The sequence below is a fragment of the Lissotriton vulgaris genome, chromosome 3_1 (assembly GCF_964263255.1).
Source record: "Lissotriton vulgaris chromosome 3_1, aLisVul1.2, whole genome shotgun sequence".
Lineage (NCBI taxonomy): Eukaryota > Metazoa > Chordata > Amphibia > Caudata > Salamandridae > Lissotriton > Lissotriton vulgaris.
This window is the reverse complement of record NC_141689.1, coordinates 568544042-568570630: the sequence shown is the minus strand read 5'-3', so window position 1 is coordinate 568570630 and position 26589 is coordinate 568544042. Positions and strand designations below refer to the sequence as shown.

General features: G+C 43.3%; 1 protein-coding gene across 1 annotated transcript in view; it reads left to right on the top strand.

Moving 5' to 3' along the window:
• Positions 1-529: 529 nt before the first annotated feature.
• The window catches only part of TMEM167A (transmembrane protein 167A), a 141590-nt gene continuing 115530 nt past the window's right edge, over positions 530-26589 (top strand). Inside the window, exon 1 of the mRNA XM_086962993.1 lies at positions 530-660. Coding sequence (XP_086819119.1) covers positions 658-660 — 3 coding nt within the window. The 5' untranslated portion in view covers positions 530-657. The remainder of the gene's footprint in view (positions 661-26589) is intronic.

Below are 26589 nucleotides of genomic sequence, written 5' to 3'. Positions count from 1 at the left end.
ATAGCGCATAAAGAAGAGGTACACTGTTCCTGCTTTTATTCAGAAGCGTTTAAAATAAAATGGAGGATAGTTAGCCGGCTGCTTGGTAAATAGTGTATTTTCAATGCTATTCAAGCAGACATTGGCTAAATAAAAGAAACTGTAGAATGCATGGCCAACAGCAAGGAAATATCACTATTTTTCAATTGGCTGGCTAAACAGCAGCGATTAGACTGTTTGGCCGTGCTCCGGTGGCTATTTTCGGTGTTCTCTTGTCTCATTGGTTCCGCCAAGTCTCTGGTAAGGTTTACTCTTCGCTTGCTCTCCATTGCCTTAATCCAAACCGCATTTACCCTAACGTTACGTCCATTTTACGCCTCCTCCGTTCTCTCCCTACTCCTTCTAGTCTCACCCACATTCTCCCTGCTAACTCCGTGAAAATCGCCCTTCTCTCGCTCGTCAAACGTGTTCACTCGATGTCGTTATATGCAGCTGACGTAAACAAAAGGAAATGTCCAACCAGCTGAGGTTGCTGTCCAATGAGAAGTGTTGCTAACGGGAGAGGGCGGGTCTGAAATGGGAAACAGCGCATGCGCAATTATGTTCGCGTGTACGTGGTTGCCACGTGATGTCAGTACCGTAGCAATTTCCTTTCCGGTGATGTGACAGGTTGCCACTATGGTAAGTTCAACTAAAGATTCAGCAAGTGCTAACTATAGAGAAGCAGTATGTTGGCCGTGACAGAGCAGCGTAACTTTGAGGGAGAACATGAATATTGTAAACATAGATATGTTTGAGAGCGAGCCCTACAGAGGGCTGTTGAAAGGAGAGAAGGTTTCTAGTGACTGGCTTGAAGAAGACACATTATTTTGTAGGGGCAAGGTGGGCTGCTTAGGGTAACATTGTGATGTGCGAAAGTTAGCCGTGCAAGAAAGAGAGATGCTATGCAGCAAGTTGATGGATTCGGGGAAACCCAGAAGTGAGAGAGAATGGCAGGTGATAGAGTTTTGCACCGGTGAGGAGAAAGGAAGCACTGGATTGATAGAGAAATGGGCACTGCAGGAGAGTGGAGGGGGTGGGGTGGGGAGTCGAGGTTTGGGAGAAGCAGCGTTGGCGGAATGCAGAGCTCGACAGTGTTATATGTAAAACAAGTCACATGTTTGTAATTAAATCGTTGATCACGTGCGTATATTCGGTAGTTTCACTATGTTTGAGCTTGCAATTCTTTTGGTGCTGGACTTATCGTCACAAATTATGTGTTCAATAAAATTACCTTAGTTCTAGAAATTTCTTAAGTACAGAAACGCTGTAATTCCTCTCAAGTATTGTTTAATGTGTCAGCCATAAATTAATTCATTGGAAATAAAATGCATTGACATAGTGTGGGCCACATAGTTCTAAGTAGCAGATAATGTGTGTAAAGAACAAGCGTTGGCAAATGTATCAGGTTTCACCTATGTGAATAATAGGCTATTTTTTGTTGTAAGTTGTAGCTTGCTGAGTAGTTGTACAACATACATTACAGAAAGACTGTTAAAGTTTTAGGACTTATTTATGATAAAAAGGCAATATATTCTTATGTTACTAGTGGTATATTGAGGGTATTTGAAAAATTTTGAACAATGTAATGAAAGAGGGAAATAATAGAATTGATTGATGTAGCCATGTTATGTGTTTAGAAGAGTTCTAACATCTTTTGTGCCATGTGGCACTGCACCTGCTGCAAAATTCAAATTATTCCCCCTAATGCCTGCAAGACAACTGGATTTGCGACTGCCTGTTTAGTAGTACAATATAGCAATATTTGTGGTTTAGAGGAGTTATGACAACTTTTGGCCCGGTACCACTGGACATGCTGCACCCTTCAAATCCTGACCCTGTTGCCTGTAAGGTAACTGGACTTGTGACTGTCTGTTTAGTACTAAAATATTGTATATTTGGTGTTTACAGGGGTTTCTAGAGCTTTGGGCCCTGGTGTCACTGCACCATTCAAATCATGACCCTAGTACCTGCAAGATAACTGCATTTTTGACAGCCTGTTTAGTAATAAAATGTAGTAATGTTCTGTGTTTGTTTAGTGGAGTACCTAGAGTTTTTGACCCCGGCACCACTGCATCTTCTGCACCAATCAAATCAAGCCCCTTTTAATTGAAAGATAACTGCAACTGTGGCTGCCTGTATAGTAGTAGAATATAGCAATACTAGGTGTTTTAGAGGATTTCTGACAACTTTTGGGCCCAATGCCACTGCATTGGCCCCTGTTTAAGTCATGACCCCGTAGTCTGCAAGATAACTGCACTAGTTACTGCCTGTTTAGTATTAAAGTATAGCAATATTAGCGGTTTAGTGATGTCCCTGGAGCTTTTGACCCCACTGTCACTGCACATGCTGCACCATTACAATCAAGTCCCTTCTAACTGCAAGGTAACTGCAATTGTGACTGCATGTTTATTAGTCAAATATAGCAATATTACGTGTTTAGAGGAGTTCTTAGAACTTTTTTCCCGGTGCTACTGCAGCTGCTGCACCATTCCAATCAAAACCCTGGTGTCTGCAAGGTAACTGCGCCTGTGGCTGCCAGTTTATATAGCATAGCTCCTGTATATTAACGCGCAATATTTATTACAGCATTTATTACAACATTTAGAATTTAGATTAAGTTGAAAAAAACAATCCGATAATGCCTACAAAGTGCAAAGAAAGGTACTGGGAATGAATAGGAAATGCCACAAACATGCTAAGGCGAAAGCATCTGCTTTGCACAACTAAGTCCTAAAAAGCAAGCATTACAGCATACTGTTAGAAGCTGTCTACCTTTTCCATGGGAAGAGATCTTATCTTTAGTAGAAGTATTGTGAATGCATGCAGCCAGGGTCAGTTAAGAGAAGCGGAAGACCTGTACTCTGAGTAATGACGTTTACCAGTCAGTAACCAGGCATTATCTCATTGCATGTCCTTCTCGTCCAGTACTTACTGCATGAGCCACTACCCGAGCAGACATATTTTCGTTCAACAAAACATACATAAATACTGAACAATAACCGAATTGCAACACCAGGTGTTTAATTAAGAAAAAACTCAATTAAGACTCTGAAGTCCTGCACCACAGATAACACATAATCCACAAAAGAGGTAGATGATGAACCCCCAACCTGTAAATGATAGTGAGGCATAAAGCAATGCCCAAGTAGCAGCGCAGCAAATATCACAGACCTCCCCTTAAAATGCTGCTCAGGAGGCGGACATCCAACTGGTTGAGCTGCCATGGACAGAAGATGGCAGTAGCTGTCCCACCGAATCATAAGCCCCAGTAATTGCCAACATAACCCACCTGGATAAAGTAGCAGAAGAGAGTGTAAGACCCTTAATAGAGAAGCCAAATGTGACAAAAAATGAATCCACTTTACAAAAAGACTCGGTTTGAGACAAATAAATGGACAAAGCTCTATGGACATCCAGGGTATGGTACCGGACTTGGTCTTTCAAAGATTGATTCAGAAAACACACTGTAAGAATGATCCTCTGAACAATGAAAGGACATGGGCATCTTAGACAGAAAAGAAGGGCTGGGTCTCAAATTAACACGATCAGAGGAAAAGGAGACGACAATAAAGCACCAATTTCCCCAATCCATTTACCTGAGCAGATGGCAACAAGGAACAAATTGTTGTTGTAAATTGTTGTGTCTTGTAAAGCGCACTGCTACCCGGAGGCCTCGTAGCGCTATAGACCGCTGGGGAACCCGTCCTGGCTTTCCCTGTGAGATAGTCCCTCCTGGGGGTCTCCAAGGTGAAACCAGGCATCCCCGGCGTTTGTGTGGGGCCGTTGTGGAGATGAGGCAAGCTAATGCCCAGAGTTGCCGAGTGTGCTCCCTGGTCGGAGTAGGCACCGATGCGAGAATTATCAGTCCGCTGATCCTGGTCCAAGACCCTGCCGCGTCGGGAATCGAACCCTGGTCCCGGGCCGTTCTCTGCACTCGGGTCTGCCGCCTCTAACCAGTGAGCCACACCTCTCCACAACACCACCTTAGCCGACCAAAACTTCAAATCTGAAAACTCAAATGGAGGACCTTGCAGACTATGCAACACCAGGGGAAGATCCCATGTGGGAACAGGAGAATGCACCACAGGCTGCTTGAGAATAAAACTCCTCAAAAGGCAGGAAGCCAGAACTGAAATGGCCAAAACATCAGGACCCCTAATATTCTTGTTTGCAGCCCACTTGCTGGGAATAGTTGAAACTGTCAGACCCATCAAAAAACCATCTCTTATGAACCCCAAGATAATATTGGGATCGCACGCATAAGAAAGCACAGGCTTCGACCCGCACCACTTCTCAAAATTCATACAATGTCACCCATATGTCTTCAATGTAGAGGGAGGCCAAGACTGCTGAATAGTTTATGTAACTACTACAGAACAACCTTTTGAAATCAGTCTCAACCTCTCAAATGCCTGTCTCCTCAACATGGTCAGATGAAGGATATGAGGACAAAGACCTATGGATATTGATAATGGGGAATTACAGCTTAAGTGAGCCACAGGCCCATTCTCCCTCCTCGGAAGATAAACTGCAGATAGAGGCAAAGATCCCGCTCCATCCAACTACAAGTCCTCCGGGCAAGGAGATCCAGACTCTGGGACCCCATTCATCCTTGCCTGCTCTTAAACGACCAAACCACCTGGTTGTTGCTCTGGATATAAATTGCCCGAGATCTGATCACGTGGGCAAAACTGAGAAGGGCCATACAAACAGCTGCCAACTCCCCCAGTTGAAGGATCGGGAGGACTGAGCTGACAGCCACTTCCCGTGGGCAGGCTGATGTGATACATGCCACCCCAGCTCACCCTTCTGGCATCCCGGGTTACTATGTAAACAGGAGAAGGACTCAGAACAAACCCCCTTATCAGGTGTTCATCCACTAACCACCATTGGATATTTTTCTTCATTTCCAGTGTCACAAACTAGTAATTGTACTCCTTTGACATTGGATCCCAATGCTGAAGAAGGTGGTGAACCATAGGAAACAAATGCAAACGACTCCAAGGGATGATGGTCCGAGTCGATGCCATTGCACCCTGACTATGGAACCAAGTGCTTTTAGGGAACGTCTTGTTGGGCAAGACAGAGGACAAGTGAGACATCAACCTGACCCTACGCTCCTCTGACAGCATTACTTGTCTCAAATCTGTTTTGAAAAAGAGCCCCAATTAACTGGAGCCTCTAGGAGAGAGTTGGATGAGATATTTCCAAGTTGAGAAGAAACCCTCCTTCTACAGGTCTGCTCATACAAACTAAATATCTTCTTGTGCCTTAAAGGAAGAAGGAGAAGCAATGAGCCAGTCATCCAAATACAGGTAAGCCTAAATTCCTACAGAATAAATTGTACCCACCAAAGGATCAAACACCTTGGTGAATACCATAGGGGCCGATGGCAGACCAAAGGGCAGGACTTTGAATTGGTAGTGGACCCCATTGGTGGAAAACCAGAGGAATTGCTGGAACTTGGATAAATGGGAATGTGTAGGTAGGTATCCTGCATGTCTACTGAACACAGAAAGCCATCTGGTTTGATCAAGGGCACGATGGACTGAAGGGACACCATTTTGAATGATCGGCATGGAATGATCTTGTTTACACCCATCAAGTCCAGCACCGTACGGAACGCCCAAGTGGTTTCTGAATCAAAATGGTTTCTGAATCAAAAACGGGATTGAGTAGTATCCCTGACCTTTCTCCCCTGGGGGAACTACACAAATTGTAACCTTGTTACGAGCACCCTCCAGCAAACTGATTCTCTTCAGAGGGTTTAGCAGAACCGAAGTCACCCTGAAAAAATGGAGAAGGAAGGGATACAAACAGGATCCTCTAACTACAAGATAGTGTCTCCAGAGCCCACGCATCTGAGACTGTCACCCTCCAAACACGACTGAAAGCCTGAAGACGGCCCCCCACTGGTAGATTGGTGGCTTAATCATGCCTGTGGAGGGAGAGGAGTAGGGTTTGATTACTGTACCCTGTAGTCCCCTGTTTTATGTAACATTTCCTATAATCTAATCTACACACCTATGATTGATTGTCTCGGTGTAGTGTGTGTGATCTAAAGTGCTCTGACACCCTACACTAGTATGAGTGGCAACAGCGCTATAGAACGCATCTGAGAGAGAGTGGTAATGGAGAGTTGAGGGGCAGTGTTAAAGGGTGGTAGTGAAGGAATCTGTAACAGAGGTGGTTATTGGGGGGCGTCAACAAACATTGTTGCACAAGGCACCACCAGCACTAAAGCCGGCCCTGCATGTCAGCTCGAGGTATGTAACTCAAGACTAAACATATTTTATAGTTAGTTTTGTGTAAAAGGCAATCCGTCAGCCCTACATTCTGCATTACAACCAGAATTCCTGTCCTGTGAAATAGTAGCTGATAAAGATGTGGGGCATGGCATGATACTTCAGTGGGAGCCACTGGAAGAGTTCAGAATTGCCTGTATTCAGGTTGGGCAAGCCACCATTCCCTTCCCCATCCCCCTTGAAACATGCTTATTGGTGCCGGTCTGTCCTGCATGATTTTAGAGCTGTGCAAGACCCTTCATTATGGGCACTAGGCTTTCTTATTAGAATTTAGCACTATTTTGCAGAAGACAGGTTCTACCAGTACTATAATAAATGCAAATATTCAGTTCTTGACGAAAGACCTTCATGTATGTAGTTAGACCATTTGTTTTTTTGAGTAGCTGTGTTTTGGGAAGTGTCTAGTAAAGAAAGCAAGGACTGGAGCTAATAGGCAGAAGCAGTCATAAGTTCAGTATTTGTCCATCTTTGGGCATCACGTTGCCATGCCACTCTTCTCACATCATAAGTGCCAACAAGCAAGACCAAGCATTGTTGATTTATTTTCCTTCTTAAAGTCTTTCTTTGACGCCCATTGAAGCTTTGGCTGATGGTCACTACAACTCTTGGACAGCGGGTATAGAAGTTGGGGGTTCAGAGGGGCCTGTTAACACAAAAGATATTCAGCAAACATTACACAGCAACCAAAAGCGGGGGCAGCTATATAGGGCTGAAATTGTCACTTTTAATAAGGATGAGTCTGTTTCTGAGCCACTGGATCCTCTTTACTGTTCTCTCTGGTGCGGTCAGCATCAAAATGGATATCCAGCCTACATGCTGTCTTTCAGAAGATGTGACTGCCAATAATTGGTTTCGGGATGTGGTGGAGGGTTGTTAGAATCCAGGTGCTAATCCAGGGCACCCATATAGTGGGTGGCAAGAGATACAGAAGGAGGTGGATGGGGAGCTTCCTTCTGATAGGGGCGGGCCTTGCAGGCTCTTGGATTTGTGGTGGTGGTGGTGGGTTTGGGGTTGTAGATGCAGGGGTCAGGGCCAGGGTCACGAGGAAGGTGGGTGGTGGTTGCTGGCTACTTGGGGGGGCTTAGTGAGAAAAAATGGTGGTACCGCAATATTCTTTTCAAATGTTTTTAGGTCTCGCCTACTCAGCGCGCATGCGATGCATAGGAGGAGACATCTTGGAATCAATTTGCTTTTTCGCCCAAAAACATGCAGGCTTTGCATTGATTTTAATGGCAACACATGCATGTTTGGCATTTTCCTTGCTGGAGCGAGCTTTGGCGACATCTGTTTGTAATTATCTTGCAAACAGATGGTGCCCCTGCTCGCTCCCGCAAGGGAAACGCTGTGTGGGTCTGTTTTTAAAAAAAAAGTCTGTCTGCAGTTATAAGCAGTTTTCTTATCACAAACATACAAGTAACTTGAAGTTTAGATGTGTTTTGTTTAACACGTTTTGCAGTTTCTTAAAAATGTTTACATTTTGAGCTGATAGTATTCTCCAAACTATTCATCACTTATTCGACTGCATAAATAATGCAAATAAAAACTACTCAAAGGCAGCGATGCAAATAAAAGTAGACTGTTGATTGCCTCGGTGACTACCCCACCCACACACACACTCCCACACCCCAAAGCAAGCACAGTTGTAGGGGAAAATGGGGCCTGAAGGGACGTGTGAAGTGTACAAATTAGATCAGCAACAATCCATTGCCCCCTCCCAGATCTCAAGGCACGATCAAGGACTGAATGACCATGGGGTTCACCTCATTGAAGCTCTCTATCTGAATTTACGTTTTTAGCACGTTCAAGGTGAAGTATCATGTGTTGGCGCTATAGAGAGGCTGAAAATTCAGTGTCATGGAGACTTCACTTCCGCTAGCCGCCTCAGGAGAGTACCTCTCAGGATTGCCTTGTATGTACCCAACAGGGTTGCAATATTGCAGTTTGCTGGGCTCGTATTTTTACTTTCATAGACTGGCCCTAACAGCTTTTATGTAATGCTCACAGGAGAGAGAGATGCTGTTACCTTCGAGGACTGATTCCTGTTATGTCGGTAACCAACCTGCACAAGAAACGTATTCATGTGGCATTTAAGAGTTATTTTCTCAAGAAACCTACTTATCTGACCTGCATTCTATGAGCAACCCCCGAAACACGCAGATTTGGCTGCAGTCTCCAGATGGCCTAGGCACAATGCATCTTGCCGAGCATAACGCTGTCTGTGGTAAATAATCATTTCAATAAAATATCTGTTAAAATGCAGCTCGTCCCTGCACTAACTGCAGCGCCTAGAAGCACCTCATGAGGATTGCGCTCTTGAGTCCAGCACACACAGTAGCTTATAGAACAAGCATTGGCATAGCCTATAGGTCTCGCCTTTGGGAACTTAAAAGTGTTTAGCCATTCAACAGTTGATGTTGTTGCACCAAGGACATTGTGCTGCATAACTAAATACTTATAAGGTCCCAGAAGCGAGACCTATTTGCTATGCCAATGCTTGTTTTTGTTGCTTTTCGTGAACCAGAATAGTAGGGCCTTTTAAGGTGATCTGTTGTAATATCAATGAATTGAACAGAAACGAGTACATGGCTACTGTTAGCTGGCTAAAGACGTTTAGCCCTAGTGTTTTCTTTTGGCAAGAAACTCATTTACAATCAAATACTTCTAATTTACCTATTTCCTCCGAGGTTTCCCATTCTTTGGTTTATTTTCTGCCAGCTTAGCGTAAAGGGGGTAGCTATCCTTTTTTCTAGGTCCCATAATTGGGTTATATATTAAGAGGGATAGCTGGGGGTCGATGGCTTTGAGTTGTAGCATGTTTATATTCCCAAACATAATTACTATGGCCCAATAGAAGGTGAGATTGAGCCTCTTAAATATTTTCAGCTTTGATAGATGTATGACCATGGCGCATTACAAATCTCGACTTGAGACAATGCATGTTTTTTTTTTCTAAACATTTTAAGTCTACATCACAAACTGATTTTCAAAAAAATCCTTACTCCGTTTAATAGCCTAGATTCACAGATTATATGGAGTAGTTTTTCAGATCATTTTATTGTTTCTCCTAAAGTTGAATCTAGAACAAGCAATGTTAGAGACACTCAAGGGAACTTTTATAGCTCCTTATTATTAGATGAAAATTGGAAAAGCGATATCTGCAATTTTATACAGGATGTGTTTTTTTCAGGATTAATTCAAATTCAGTCTCCTTGTTGACTATCTGGGAAGCCTTTAAGGTCTGCTTTTGTGGCCAATTCATCACCTTTAATGCAAGTTTAACGAAGACCCTTAGAGCACTAATAGAGGAAATGCAGAAAAAATATAGAGAAGGAGATTAATGCTTGTCTGGGGTATCTTCTCCCTATCCTAGTAAGTTTTAAAACTTGCAAAACATAAACGTTGTGATTCTTTTTAAAAAATTTTTTTTTTTTACAACAAGATAGGCAATGAGAGGACTGCATTCCAGAGAGATAATGGGTTCAGCGAGCCTGTGGGTTGTGTTTTGGCTTGGTCAGTAAAATCTAGAGCTAGTCCCAATCAAATATTAGAGGTGATGGATTCAGCAACGAATTCAAATGTTTTAAGTGGTGAGAATATTCAGATTTTTTGTAAGCACTACTCTAATCTTCATCAAGCTCTAACCGAGACATCAGGGGACGCAGGGGCGTAACACAGGCCCCCGCAGCCCAAGCAGTGCGGGGTGCCCCCCAAGCTCCAGGGGGCCCCCTCAGCACAGTGCTCGGGTCAGGAGTCGGGCCGGACATAATATTGAGAGTTTAACAGTTCAGTTAACATGCCGCTGCAGCGGCATGTTAACTCTCCGAAGTAATAGCGCCGTGTTCTATTTAAAAGTAAATCCCGCCGCCGCGCCTCATTTCATCACGTGACATGTAAGTGTACGTGCTAAAAGTTTCACGGCACGCAGCTGCGTTGTTTTCAGCCTCAGGGTGAGGCATAGGATGGAGTAAGGTTGGGGCAGTATTGTCACGTGCTGCGCAACCTGCACGTGAGGCAGCCAGTCGGTCCCTGGCAGAGAGGCGTAGGCCAAAATTAAATAATTGCTGCCCGTGGTCTTCAGCAGCCGCCCGTGCCAGGCACCGAACCAAAGCTGCACTGCTGTAGGCCTCAGGGAGCCAGTCGGACTCGGAAACAACTAGAAGTGAGTGGAAACCTATGCTTGTTCTACTTTTATGCACAGGCAATATGATAATAGCCAGTAATGAATGTTTTACTCTGGCTGCGCCCATGTCTTAAGGAAACTGTTTCCAAAATACAGTCCCCCCAGGCTCTCCAAACACAGATCTATTGTCGCACGGAACTTGCCAAACAACGCACGGCCGGGAGGCTATATAAAATCCGGTTTTCCACTAAGTGCTTAATTTGTAATAAGAGAAGTGCCGGGGATTGAGGAGCAGTTATCAGTCATTTTTAATGTATACTGAATTAATAATAGGAGGGGGCAAGGAGAGAGGTGCTACAGTGAGCATCCACTGCGACGCTGATGAGAGATGTATGTGTGGGAGGGGCATTGTGTGAGGGAGGCACAGACCATGACTTCACAAACCCTAGCTGCCGACAGATGTGCGTGAAGAGGACACAGAGACCCGATTTAGTTTAAGATATCGTTCTCCAGGAATGTTGAAAATAATTGTGTTATCAGGTGTGGCTTAGTGCATGCAGTCATTCAATTATTGACGAACGTTATAGTCAAAATGAAGATCTAAAAACAAAGAATTTAACAAAGACACAGGTCGTGTACCTGGATTCAACTCCTCAGGGTTCCAGACAATTTGACATTTAGTGGTCACACCACATCAAGAGTTGGCTAATGTATTTGAAAGATCATCACCCTACTGTTCAGTCTGCTCTGTTACCCATAATCTGAAATTATCCAAGTCTACATGAGGAATGTAAGATCATCTGTCTGGAATGGTCCCAAAATTGGCATTGCACAGGACTTTGCCAAATACACTCTCAGCTTTAGTGAATTCTTCCTAGCCCTTTCGCTGAGCATCACTTTTTCCATTGCTAGTCCTTCAAAATTGAAAATATTGTATGATGGGAAAAGCATAGTATTTGTTGAACCAACCGACTTGGTCACGCACATTAAGAATCTGCTACACTCACATACAGGGATCACTAATTCGATACCAGTACCTCGCTCAAAAATTAGAGCGTACTGTTCATTTTGCAGTGATGTATTGTGATTCTCCCCACTATAGAGTGTAAGTTTGACCCTTCCGAATGTAAGGAACTAATGAATTTTCGTTCTCCTTGAGATCATATCTAGTGTGCTTCACTGCATCATTGTACCATCTTCACACTATCCTTTGAAGCTGGTAATTCTTATGTTTCAACTGCTATTCTGATGGATCTTCTTACACACATACACACATAACACAATACCAAACAATCTACTCACTAATAGTAAAGTAAAGGGCATTTCTATAGCACTCTGTTACTCCAAAGAGTGCAATGGGTCCCTGCTCCTGGGTGATTACTGACTGAAAGATATAATCACTAATCCTGCTTACCAAGCCATATTCCCAGTTTCTTCCAAAACTGGGAGGTAGCTGAAATTCACTGTGACTCCAAAGGGAGTTTGTTCCATGTTGAAGGTCCTAAGAATGAAAAGGACCTGCTCCCTTTTATGGACCACCGAATCCTTGGGATAGGCCAGAAAGAGGTTGGCTGACCACAGACGCCTGGATGGAGAAGCAGATCCTTGTTCTGAGGTACCCAGTTCCAGATTGATGCACCTGTGCACCAGGAGGAACATCTTGAAAAATACCCTCTTTCTAATGGGAAGCTTAAGGCCTATACTACCAGTTACCGAAAATGCAGGAACCTCTGAGCACACGTAACAGACCAAAACAATCTGTACCACAGCTTTAACCGGAGTCTGAAAAGAGAGCTTACCATCAAATGTAATGTCTAGATGTTTGGCAGAGCTAGTGTGGCATAGTGGAGGAGGAGCATCCACTGGCCAAAAGGACTGCCAGGGCTCATCTGCTCTTACACCAAAAAAGAGTAGCTCAGTCTCTCCAGCATTACATTTAAGCTGGTGGTCAGTCAGCCATTGAAACTGGCAGGTTTTTTCAACAGGGAACATTTCATCCCTATGCCAGGAAAAAAGTAACTGGATGTCATCAGCATAAGAGATTATTTTTGCTCCCAGTGCCTCTGCAAAGAACGCAAGAGGAGTGAGATATATATTGAATAAAGTAGGGCTCCAAGCCAAACCCTGTAGCACTCCCACTTGAAGACCCAGGCGAAATAGGTGGGCACCAGAAACCTTGGCCTCTTCCCTCTAGGAACAAAGCAACCCAGTCCCATGCAAGCCCCCTTATTCCAATGGGTTGGAGACGGGCCCGGAGTGTGGAGTGGGATACCGTGTCGAAGGCTGCTGACCGATCAAGCATAATCGGCACACCCCTGCCCCGACATCTAAGGTGACCCCGATGCAGTCTACCACCTCCACCAGTGCCATCGCCGTTCTACAACTGGGGCAGAAACCAGATTGACTTGGAAGCAATAGGTTATTGCTTTCCAAGTAGCGGGACAGCTGATGGTTCACATGCTTCTACAGACCTTTCGAGATGGGCGGAAGAAGAGAAAAAAGGTCTGTAGTTGGATGACTTACCAGAGTCAGATTGGGGTTTCTTCAGCAGAGGCAAGATTTTGCTTCCAGGCACGCTGTACCATGGATGATGACAAAGATGCATTCAGGAGACTATTGGCCAGTGGATTCATGAGATCTGCCCCTAAGGTCAGAAGGCTTTTGCTCTCCCTCTGATACGTGCCCCCGGGGGCACGTATCAGAGGGAGAGCCAGACTTAAGGCTACAGATTGCTAATCGTGATCCTTCCAATGAGATTGTCTCAACACTATCAAGCGAAAGGGTGGAATCATGTACTAATACTCTAATCGATGGATACAGCTTGCATTCAACAACATTCTTAGGGCCCGATGTCGGTAATCCCAGATTACCGATTTCTTAAATACCGAATCATAACGATTCGGTATTTAAGAACTGGCAATTGGGATGTAGGTAATTTTTCCGAATTAATTACCGGTATGATTCGGTAATTAATGAATCTGTATTTACCGATTCTGTAATTGCCATTGATTCCTATGGGCCTTGAGGCACATAGGAATCAATGCCCCCTTAGGGCATGTATGTGTGCTGCATGGCACAGGTGTACATGCACAGATGTGCATGTACACAGGAATTCATTATTTACCATGACATAGTATATCATGGTAAATAACAAATTCTTAAGGGCCGGTGGCACTGTTTTCAGTGCCACCTACATCACAAATTTGAGATTCGGTAAATTTAACGGTTCGGTAATTTACAGAATCGGTAAATTTACAGATTCTGTAAATATACTGAATCAGTAAATTTAAGGCCCCCTACATCTCAATCACCAAATACCGGTTGGTAACGGCCGAAATCGGCCGTTACCAACCGGTATTTGGTGACCTACATCTGGCCCATAATCACTAGTCTACCATGTCTTCCCAACTATGTGATACGACTATCGCAATCGGACAACTAATGGCCTACCATATGGCAGCACAACAGATCTCACTTATCTTACAATGATCAGTCATTTCATCCGGCAATACCTACTACAGCTACTAATTCCAATGCTTCACTTCGAGATCTTTAGATTGCTTCTATTTAGATCTGCAAGATTTATTTCAGAGCTCACACCAGTTTGTTCTCTGCACTTGATGTTCTCCTCAACTTTCTTGCAAGGAACCTTTTCAATATCCAAATGCAAACTCTAAACATTTACTGTTTTACCTGCACATTATTCCTTACGTAACATAGATGTTTGAATGTTTATTATGCTTTGGGTTCACCCTTCTCTCATAAACCTATGTCTGACATCATATGATTGCATCCTGCACCTTTTGTTGTTGTTGGCATTTAATACCCGTTTACTTTTACCATATCGGTTTTTATTGCTCATGTGCAATCTTTTGCTTCTATTCAGTGTTTCTATTGTTTAGCTCTCCAAGTGGTTTACCACAAGCCCCTCAATAGTGGCCACTCAAGTACTCCACTGTCCTCTAAGACGCTTGATGGGGAGGAGGATCTGCCTCTTCTATCGTTCGTCGTCCCTCTTCTAGCTACCTATCACTGGCTCTACACATGCATCTCCCATCCTGTCTCTCTTGTTCTTTGCCTGGCGGTATGGGGTGAGGAGGGAATGGGGGGTTGGGAGGAATGAACCAGAGGTGGTGTGTCTTCGACTTCTGAGTTGGCTAACTTGGGTAAGCGCAAGAGGGGAGGAAATCGGCATAATATGCCCATGAAGTAGACAACAGAGGGTGTTTTCGAGCGTGTCGTATGGGGTGTCTTAAATTTAATTAACTTGGCAGAAAGATGCCTTTCACAAAGACACCCCAGTTGCCTCCTGCCCTAACACCGCAAAGTACAATTTTTATGGAGACACAAGTTCATTGTAGTGGCAGCAATTCAAAGTAAGGGATTTGTGCACCCTTCCTCCTTATGCATCGAATATATCTCTCACCTCACCCTCATCCGTTTTGGGCCAGCAGCATAGCATAAAAAAGGTTACTGGAAATTTGACTGATTTTGCAGAGTCAATTTGTGTTAATTTTAACTTCCTTTTGAAACAAAAGACTTTGTCCTCTGTATGACCGCTTGGGTAGTATTGAGGATCATTTGGCAAATTAGGGGTAGGTCCAACAGTTGCTGCGGTTATCCACCTGTCTCAATTACTACAGCTCCCTTTTCTGTCTCCCTATGGGCTATAGCAACCAACCAGCAGAAGTAGAGCTGTGAAGTCTACGGGTAAAACTGCTGATTGTTACATAACACAGCTGCCATCTCATTATGATGGAGGAGGGCCTGGTGATTCTGCAGATACTGTTTATGGAACTCTGCAGCACCATGAGGAGCTGCCTTATATTATAATTCTGCAGCCTGCCTAAATGTTATTTCTTTGACTAATGTACTAAGGTTAGTTCCCAAAGTGGTAGAAACCACTGATCAGTTAAAAATTAGGTCACCCATTGGCTAAGCAGGAATGGAAAGTCCAATCATTGTTTTTATAATGATAGTTTGAGGGTACATGGGATTGTGTAGAAAGGGCCATTGACAAAGAGTTTAAGCAATGATTGTGTTATTTCTAATTTAGGCAACCTCAAATAGCTAATGGCCTTCAGCATTACTCCTATCAAGGGCTAATACATGTGGCACCAGTAAAGCTTTTGCCCTTGGTTTTTTTCATATATGCTGAAATTGTTTATGCAAGAACCTGGTCCAGCCCCGACTTAACTTTTGCTATGATCTCAGTGGTCCAAATTCTCACTGCTAATAGTTTTTCTGTACTTTCAGTTCTGTTTGGGAATGCGTGACGGATAGGGCTTGAACCATGCTCTATAATAATACACCTAATCTCATGGAACAGGTTGTCTGCGACAACGACCATAGCTCTTTTTCATTTAAGATCCGTGATTGAAAAGTAATACAATGAAATGTGGTGGCCAAATTAAATTGATAAAACTGAATAGAATACTTTAAACTTTGTGATCTAGTTATGCTGCATGAAACTTGGGCCACAACCGAAGAACACTGTGATGGCCTTGTTTGTGTTACATAGCCTACCCTTCAACTACAGGTGGGCCAGGGCTGGCCTAACAACATAGTACAAGATAACACTGCCATGTTCTATATTGCAGTGAAATGTCAATAGTGGGCTTCTGCAGGTATTTCATTTAAAATTGCCAGATAATTTTAGCTTTGTTATAATTAGTTTTTATGATGATTTTTCCGTTAGGGATAATCTCATCTTCTGTATTCTTTTTGATTTTATTGATGAGATGAGCAGTAGCTGCTTATGTACTAGAAAGGGCTCAGCCTGCTGCTGGCATGGGATTTTAATGCTGAGTTTGCGGATCGGGCAATGTTAACAGCAAGAAATCCCTACTTATTGACTGATGCCGCATACGTAGTACACAACCGCGACCCCAAGAGTAATATTTTGTATAATTGTTTGCTGGCCCATGATGTACGCTATGCTGTTGCGCTGGTAGAGTCCCTAACTCTCACATATCAATGTTTACAGGTAGGGCCTGCAGTCCCACTGTTAATAATAGTTCTGTATAAAGTAATTTGCTCAACTACATTTTGGAAGCTGCTACACAATCTATTACATACAGTGATCATAATTCCTTTGTCACTGTTGTAGCAACCCCCAAAAGGTAAAACAAAAGTTTTGGGTGGAGAATGCACTAAACTTTACACAAAAACACCAGGCTTAGGTTAGTTTGGAAGTATGTCAATCTGGTAGCACAGGCTACTTGTAGGTAACCTGGATCTCTTGCACCGGAACCTCTCCTTAAATGCTAGTTGATGTGACATCACTGAGGCTTATGTAAAGCTGGTCGAATAACATAATGGGCCCTATTCTTGAAGCTAATTTGAAATTAAATAGGAATAATTTTACTTGGTTTGATAGGGTATGTTGAAGCACTTGTACCAGGTTACGCAAGTCTTCAAAAAGGTTGCCTAGGAACAGCGATGAAATAGCACAATGAAGAAGGGCCTGTAAAAAGACACTGAAAAGAAGTGATTCAGAAATAGAAATTTGGAAGAAGCTGGTGGCCTCGTTTAAACCTAGACCGATGATTTGAAAAACAGTAAACTATATAAAACTCCAAAGAAGTCCTTGGGCTCAAATATTGGACCTGACCAATAGATAGCTCTCGTTAAAATGATTTATTGTGCTCTGCTGAACGGAGCGACAATTCCCCCTCTCCCCCACTGCAGCGCCTTGAGACCCTCACAGGTGAGTAGCGCGCTTACAATCCCCCTGATTGATTGAATGGCTAGTGAAAGGGAGGCTGCTGGATTGGAATGGCCAAATATCCCTTTAATTATATTTTTTCAGCTGGATGAGGTAATGGCCGCTTTAAGTAAAAGTCCTTGCACCAAAGCACCTGGTCCAGAATATTGAGCTATTTTTTTTTATTTCTCCATACGAACGTTAATAATTACACAAGTAAAAGAGGATTGCAACAGTCTTTACCCTCAGAGACTATTGATCTAGTGTTTATGAAAGGGCAGTTACCAGGACCCTCTGTTACCATCCAATTTCTTAACTAGATTCTACTTATTAGGAGTAGAGGTATCCTTGACAGATTAGTACTGTAGACCTCTGAGACTAACCTCCTATTCAATGTCCAGTATGGCTTTAGGACTCGTCTTGCGACGCTTGAGCAATGCCTAAATATGCACCTGCTGATAAGTAACTATGCAGTTGCCAAAAACAGTTCCCTACTTAGCATTTATGGACCCGTCCTGTGCTTTTGATAGTATTAGCAGATCGAAGTTGTGGAATCTCGTGTACTGGTGTGGCTAAATGAATGGGTGCTGATGGACTTTCTGCACACCGTACGCTATGACTTATCTTCTTTGGTAAGATATGGGGAGAAAGGGGAAAACACTAATCCATTAGGATTGGCGCGTGGTGTGCCTCGTAGTTGTGTTATATGGCAGTCCTGATTTTTGTTATAAATTAATGGTCTTGATGATGGATTAACCACGAATGGGCGAATAATGACAGTCATGAAGAATAAACCCATACCTGCCGTATTATATGCTGATGATGCATTTTATTGTCTAAATCTCCCAACTGCCTTAAAAGACTCATTGATGCATTTGTTCATTTTGTGGAGAAATTACGCTTGGAAATCAGCCCTCCAAAAACTTTCACTGTGCTTTGTGGCCCAAAACAATCTCAAGTTTCCCTTAAAGGTAATACAATAAAAAGATTATTATTATTATTATTTTTTTTAAATATGTAAACATAGGTTTATTCCTATATAAGGATCTCATACACAAAACGGGTCTCAACAGCAGCAAGTACAGGCTTCAACTGCCTACCCACTAATTCTAAAGTTAACATTCTCGATCTACAACGACATTTTTTGTAAAAAATTTTTATTGGCAGGGCATATGAAAATTCATACGGTACATATGGTGGATACGATTATGCATTGTAATCAACAGTGTCATTACATACTTTAAGTTGATAAAAAATATCAGACATGTGTGAGCAGTGGTACACAACTCGATGTCCCCGAACCCTCCCCCCCCTAATCAGAGTCACTTTCTCCGTCAGATAAAGGTGGATCGCATAAATAACCCCTATTTTCGTTCGAAAAGATTAATTTTATTCTCCTATCTGGTGGGGGATCCTTTACTTCCTCCAGCTCATGGGTCCTATTGCCTATGGTAGAAAGCTTATCTCCAAACTCAGTAAGGGAGGTTCAAATCTGTATAACATTAACATTTATGCCCTGACTATAGATGACCCGTAACTCTAAGACTATCTCTGATTTACCAAATGATTCAGATATCCTAGGTGGGGACTCTAGACAAAACTCTTTTTTTAATTTCAAAGTCATTTTTATTAAGATTATATGAGAGCAGAAAAGTGCAGATAGAATACATGTAAGGAGGGGACAAATTATTGGTGGGGGATTAAAGAAACGTTTGAATACAATAGTGTATAACTTGATGGGGGAGTCTCATAGAAATACAGTGGTTGGGTATATTAGTTTGTGTGAGATGAATGAAGCAGGTTCTTCTGATGCTTATGTGGAGTAGAATGAAGAGACATGTAGTGGAGAGCTCGTATGGGATAGCCCAGCTAGTAGCATAAGATAGGTGAAAAAAGAGGTCAAAAGACTGAAAAGTGAAAGGATAGGAGAAAGGAAAATAAAAACAGAAACGGGGAAGGGAATGGCAACTACTTTGGAGACATGTTTGAGATGAAAGTGTCCAATTTGGAGCCGATGTTATCTTTTTTTTCCTTGAGGGTCTCTTAAAGTATTTGTTTAGAGAGTTATCCGCACACACCCCTGTTAACTTGTACCCATTCCCACCATGTGTGGGATGAGAGTTTGGATAGGTATTTCCATTCAGAGAGAATGGCTTTAAGGCTGGTTGAGACCAGGATGTCCCATAAAAGTTGATAATCTTTGTTTAGCATAGAGTTTGTGTCAGGGGAGGAGTCCCAAGGTTATGGGAGCTAGGTTAGGTGTCCAGTTTATGTGTAGAATGGATGAGATACAGGGCTCCACAAATCCACTCGCCCGCTCGCATTTGCGAGGGAGAATGGATGAGGACGAGCTATTTTTAGTTCCTACTCGCCCTTTCTGGCGAGTAGGAAGACAAACTAACTTTTGTTCTCCGTCTTTGAAAACGGAGCAAAAGTGACAAGATAACAAGATTTAAAGGCATTTTTATTGCTCACAAAGAGACTGAGCAATGAAGATGCCTTTAAATCTTGTTAACTTGTCACTTTTGCTCCGTTTTCAGAGACAGAGGCCAAGTAGGTTGCAGTTGGGTCGAGGGGAATTTCCAAGTTACTAGACCTGCAGGACTAGTACAATTTTTCAGATTTGTCGAGCCCTGAGATAGCTTTGCTAAGTTCCATCCAGAATTTCTTAGAGAAGGTACAATCCAGTAAAATGTGTTTTAGGCCACCTGGTTCTCTCTCGCTGCTCCAGCAAGCGTCAGAGGTCTGGAGACCAAGTTTAAACAGTTTGACAGTGGTCCAGTGGGCCGCATAAGCAGCCCAGTATCTACTCTGAGCTAATGATGGTGTAATTGTGTTTGCGGTAAGGTTCACCCAAATGGAAGGCCAGTTTAAAGGTTCCATCTGAGTGCTCCTTGAATTGAGTAGGAGTGATTCCCATTTATTTTGTATTGATTTGGTTAGTGTGAGCTTGAGGGGAGAGGAGAGAGTAGAGCTTGGATGCTATACGACCTCCTTTGGTGTATGAGCATAATGTGATGGGAAGTCAACATGTTTGGGCGGTTTATGTCTGGATGTAATTGCTTTAATTTTTAAGAAGTGATAAAAGTCTTAGTCGTTTAGGCCGAATTTAGCTTTGAGTTGGGAAAACAGTAGAGGATTGGAAGGGGTACTGAGATCTCCTACAAGTGGTATAATTGTATTGAGGATTGGTTCCAGTCTGAGTGCAAGGATTTTTTGCGTGGTTTGCAATCAAGATTTATTCGGGAGATGAGGTTTTAGCTTTGGGGGTTAGTTTAGTCTTTCCCTTCTTTGGTGATAACTATTCTCCTTGCTTCAGCAGAGGTTCCAATAATAGTTCCTGTGGAGGACAAATGGGAAACAATATCCAAATATCCTCTATTGTAGGAGGGGGGGAGTGGTATCGGGGATCAGGGACAATCTTCAATTTGATAGGCAGGAGGCTGGGAAGCCGTCCAGACCTGGTGCCTTCCTAGCTTTGAGTTTTTTAATTGCATCAAAAATTTCGTTTAGAGAGAGAGGATTTTCTAATGAGGTTTTGGTTTTCTCATCTATCCTGGTGATGTTAATCTTGGGGTATTCTAAACAAGTTTCACAGGGAGTGTTATTGCTTTTGAACGAAGGGTGCAATAGAAGTTTTCAAAGGTGGATAAAATGTCTTTCTCCGTAGTGGAGGGTGTGCCAAGATCATTAGTGATGGTCTATGGTAGTGTTGTTTTAGATAGGATGGGAGTGTTCGTCCTGCCATGTCTTATCCTCAGAGTTTGATACCTTGATATCTTTGGACCATTAAATGGTCTTTGTTACTTAAAATCTTATTGTATTCATATGTTTTAGTTATGATGTATCTCTTGAGAGCTTAAGGTCTTTTTCTATTGATTTTATTTGGTGTTCAAGTTGATCGCGGGCACAGTTGTCTTGCTTATTTTCCCTTGACATTAGGTTAATCATGTGGTTTTGAGAGCATCTCACACAATTGGAGGTCCGGGCCTGAGGTCCTGTTGAATTCTATGTATTGGTCAATCACTTTGCCAATATGTCTCTAAAACTAGGGTCTTCAGTGAGGTGGTAATTCATTCTCCATGATTTGGATTTTGGTGTTGTGCATGTGATGTCGTATAACCGGGAAATGCAGACGTGATCGGAAACAAGGATGTGTTCGATGATCGGGGTGAAGGTGCCTGGGACGTGCAATATATCAACTTAGCTATAGTCAATACAAGAAATGGAGTTATGAGGGTGGGAGAAAATCAGTTGTCCTTACCCGTGGGGTTGAATAGTCGCCAAACGGCTTTCTGTTTGTAAGTTTTGCAAAGATTTAGGAGGTTAAAGTCTCCACTCACAATGATTCTGTAGTGAAGGGGCAACAGAGAAAATATTTGCTGAGGTGTGTCCAAAAAGTCGGACTAACTCTATTGGGGGCATAAATGTTCACAACCATAATGTCAGTACTATCTTTCTGGAGTTTCTTTTGTGAGACCAGAGGAGTTGGAAATAAGGGTGATTCGGCCATTTTTCTTGTTTGGTGGCTTGGGCTTCGGATAGGTCACCAATCCAAGCTTTCTTCAAAAGAAAAGCTTCTTTCGAAATGACTTTTGTTTCTTGTAGGAGTATGAGGTCTCCCTTGAGCTTATGGGTGCAGTCTAACATTTGTTTTATTTTTGTTGGATGGTTTAGTCCCTTAACGTTAAGGGAAAGAATCTTTGTTACTCATGAAATTGAGGTTTGAGTCATGTAAGAAGTGTCCCAAGTAGATTGCTGAAGGGTGTTGGGTGAAGCGGTGGGGAAGGATGGAGGGGTGGGGGTGGGGTGGTGCAGAGGAGTGGAGATATGGGAACAGGGGCATGAGGTAGTAACGATGGAGAGTATAGGATAGAGAAGGGGAGAGCGAGAGGTAGAGAGCGCGCTGAGGGTGAAGAGAAGATGGCATAGAATTTGCATTGGTAGAATGAACATGTGTCTGGGTACCCTGAGGGAATACATATGAAAGCCTAATCGGAGGATGGGCGGTGAGTGGTGGAGCCTAGGACCAAGTGCTGAGCCCTTAGAGGAGTCTGTAAATAGAATATAAAGGAGTTTGGCTTTACCCAAGGTGTAACTTGTATGTACCACTAGTCGAGTGATTTACTTTAAGGGGTTTTGCTGTCCTCAAAGTGAGATGTTAAAGGGATAAAGAAGGTCAAGGGTGCTTGTATAATGAAGGTGATGGGTTGCTCATCAAAGAGTGAGCATTTATGGAAGTGTACAAAGGTGATAACCAGAATAACTATGAAACATCTGAGATTATACTGGTTATAAAGCATTATGCAAATTAAGAACAAAAGTTTACTATACACGCAAAACGTGCGTAGAAAAACACTAGTGAAACTGTAGTGAGGCAGATCTAAGGTTTTGGGATGTGCGTTGTTAGGAAGTTGATGATAAGTAACCTGTAGTTATATATAAGTTTGATTGCCATGCTGAACTGGAAGTTGATAAGTAACCTGTAGTTATATATAAGTTTGATTGCCATGCAGAACTGGAGGTGTGCAGGCTGTGTTAGTTAACCTGTAGAAATGTCTAGTAAACTGAGATATAAGGGTGTTGGTGGCAGAGTAGAGATTGTGCGACTGAGTATATCAACTTGGGTCAGGTATAAAATCAAACATTGGATAGGTCGGACTTACTGGTCACCCTTCTGGCTAAAGATTGTTAAAGAGATTAATGAGATAGTTTTAGAATGAACTCTGGTTATTGTTGATTAGTAGTGGTTAACAGCATAAGGAAGTGGTAGAACTTTCTGATGTAATGTTAGGAGCTCATCTTCAGGTCCTGAATGTAGGCAATGAAAGAGTCGGAGTCCTTCGAAACCTCAAAAATGGTAATCTTTCTGTTCTGGATTGTCTTCAGTCGTTCTAGTCCTATGAAGGAGAGTTGAATTGTTAAAACTGCTCAGAGATTGATACCGGTTACAACACCCCACCCACAAAGGAATCATCTCTTTCCTGACTGAAGAAACGTGGGCAAAGTTCCTGCATGAGCACTTTAATCTTCTCGAGGAGGGGAAAATCCATGTGAGCAAGCCAGAGGATATCTCACCTGTTCCTTTTTAACAGAACATCAAAGATGGAAGAGGAAAGGCCAACCTACGGTCAATGGTCCCCCCCAGGATCTGACTGTGTGTGCCGTTATAGTAACTATAAAGTCAATAAAGAGACAGATAATGAAGGCAAGAGAGCACCAATGGAATCCCACCAGCACTTCTCAAGCAGGACGTCGGTTACTGCTCAAAGCAACTAGAGCCTTTATTCCAGCACATTTCAGAGGATGCCGCAATTCCAGCCTCATGGAGCAGGTCCATAAACTCAACTATTCATACACACGGAGACAAGAGCAGCGCAAAAAACCTTTGGCTTGTGGCGCTGATCGACAGCGAGGCACCATTTTAGAGGAGTTAATGTCTTGGGCCTCGGTCAACCACATCATCCTGTTAAGTCATTACAGTTTCAGCAAACGTGTGGGGACTACAATTAACATAATGATCCTGTTCTTGCTAATAGACTGGGCCAAAGTAGCAAAGTCACCCCTATATTTTTGCTTTATCGACTTACGGGCCACATTTGACCATATCGTTGAGAGCAAATTTATGGACGTAAATAGCCGAATGGAAGCTGCTGCTCCACACAGACACCTGAGTGCAGGTCAGGTTAGGGATGGAGAAGCATCTCTCAAGATATATACCAATCGCTTAAGGCCTGAAACGGGTGCGTCTTCGCCCCAACATTATTTAACCTCTTTCTTGCCGACCTAATGATTAAATTGGACTGCTGGGCAGACTAGCACTCTCCAGTCTCCTCTATGCAGATTACCTGGTGCTAATAAGCCGCTCCTGGCTGTCTTTAACACCTTCTTGCACGCACTTATGCCTATTTGATAGAATATGGCTTAAAAATCAACTTCTATAAAACAAAAGCAATGTCTGTGAACAGAGTGAAAAGAAAAGTATCAAGCTGGTGCATCGCCTCTCAATGCTTAGAGTCTTTGAATATAAATACTTGGGAATCCACATTGATAAAAAGGCATAATTCAAACCGCAGAATGATGCCCTGAAGAGAAATGGCATTGCCCTTGCCTTGGTATTAGGGAAATCTAAAAAGAAAAGTGGGCGCCCCTAACCTAATTCAAATGCTCAGAGTAATTCCAGCCAAATTGAGCAGTACAATAACTTTCGGTAGTGAGCCGCTATGTGGAAGGGATGCATCAACGCTGGACAAGATTGTGTGTAGGGCCCCCAAAATGATCTTTGGCCTCACTAGATGCACCTCTCCATCTTACATAAGGCCGGTGTTCTGGCTTCAGAAACAATCCCTGGCCAGGAGAGGTGCATATATTAACTGTTGGCAAACATTAAGAACACCTTACCAAAGAACACCTTACCAAATACACTAAATTCACACTTATGGCTGGAGCTGATAACCAGAAGCTGTTTGCCCGCCCAAGACTATCTCAGTGAAGTAGTGTGGCTCACTGGTTAGAGGCGGCAGACCCGAGAGCAGAGGACGGCCCGGGACCAGGGTTCGATTCCCGGCGCGGCAGGTTTCTGGACCAGGGTCAGCGGACTCGATAATTCTCTCGCCTCGGTGCCCACTCTGATCAGCGATCACACTCGGCAACTCTGGGCATTAGCTTGCCTCATCTTCACTAACGGCCCCACCAGACCGCCGGGGATGCCTGGTCTCACCCTGGAGATACCCATTAAGGGACCATCTCTCAGGGAAGCCAGGAAGGGTTTTGCAGCGGTTGAAGCGCCTTGGGACCCTCCGGGTAAGTAGTGTGCTATATAAATGCCTATACATTACATTACATTACAATGAATCCATACTCCATGGGTTCTACAAGATCTCCTGGCAACATTTGCAACCCACTGCAGCTTCATAAAGGTGGTAGTCAAAATCATTAAACTCATCTCACTGATCCAGGACAAGGCAGCAGTGGTGGGTAGAGCCCATGGCTGGCATGTGCTGCAAAGCTACGACAAAGCTGTACCTCAACCCTACATTAATAGAGGATTTTCTTATTAAATAATACATTCCTGAAATATTAACTAGGAATACTACCATCACGCCTACACCTACTTCCTTGGAAATGCAACTTGATTGCAACTGTGTGGAAAGGGGAAAGAAGACATTTTGTTCTTGGTATGCACTTGTAAGGAATTATTGGCAGAGAGAAAAGTAATGTGACACCCACTCTTCAACCAAAGATGAATTGGATCATGCAGGCAGATGGTATTGCCCTGTATTTCCCCACTGGACTTACAGTTGAGCTGCCGTTTCGTGAGATTTCTCATTAATGTTGAAAAGAAACTAAAAGAAGCACATAACCGTGATATATAAGGACAAGGAAGAAATGGCTGCACACCCATATAAATAAGGCTCAAAACAGGGAATACTCGGGAACTAGCTCAACAACTAATTATGTTACACAAATGTCACCTTAAGTGCCATGTCTCCTCCTTAATCCACTCTTCGTTAACTCTGAAAAAGCTATTTTTCATACAAGTAATGTTTTTTTTTAACAACTCTTTTTATTAAGAAATTGCATGTAAGACTCAGCACTCCGCACCCCGGAGAGGCTGTAGCAAGTACAGTACATCAAAATCAGCGATGCATTTGTCAATAAAATAAGCTTCCCTCCAACCCCCCACCCCTTTCCCCAACCACTCCAATTCCCCCCTCCCCTATGCACAACGTCTCTCTGATTCCATCTAGAATAGTTATATACAAAACAGTGAATACGTCATTGCCTCCATATGCCCATCATAACCGCTCCTCCACGTCCCCTGCTGGTGCTGGGGACTCAAGCCACAGGCCCCTGTAGTCCGCCCACCTTTTCCATATTTTGTAGTGTTTTTGGGGACAGACTCTAGCTTCGAATACTGGTCGTTCCAATCCCATGCAAATGTCAAGTCCTCCTTTCCATCCAACCACCGTGGGAGCCCTGGGGTCTTTCCAGGCCTGAGCAATATCTCTTTTCGCCACCGTAAGGCCCAGCAGGAGCAAATGTCTTTTGTAAATGTTACCTCCCACCCCTTCCAGGACTTGCAGTAGTCCCAATTTTGGAGTACGGGGGAGGTCCCATCCCAGCACCTCTGACTGACAGTTCCATACTCCAGCCCAAAATCTCACCAGACCACTACAGCCCCATACTGTGTGCATGAGGTCACCTATCTCACGACTGCATCTCAAGCATATTGGAGACTCAATCAGGCCAGCCTTCCACAATCTCTCTGGTATAGTATGTACAGTGTAAGTACTTAAACTGTATTAGGCGTAGGTGCACGGCAATAGCCGCCCCCCTGGGGGATTCAAGGGCTTCACGCCAGTCCTCCTCCTCCAGTTCCCCCACATCACTCACCCATCGATCCCATAGAGGCTGCAGATCAGAAGAGCAATGTG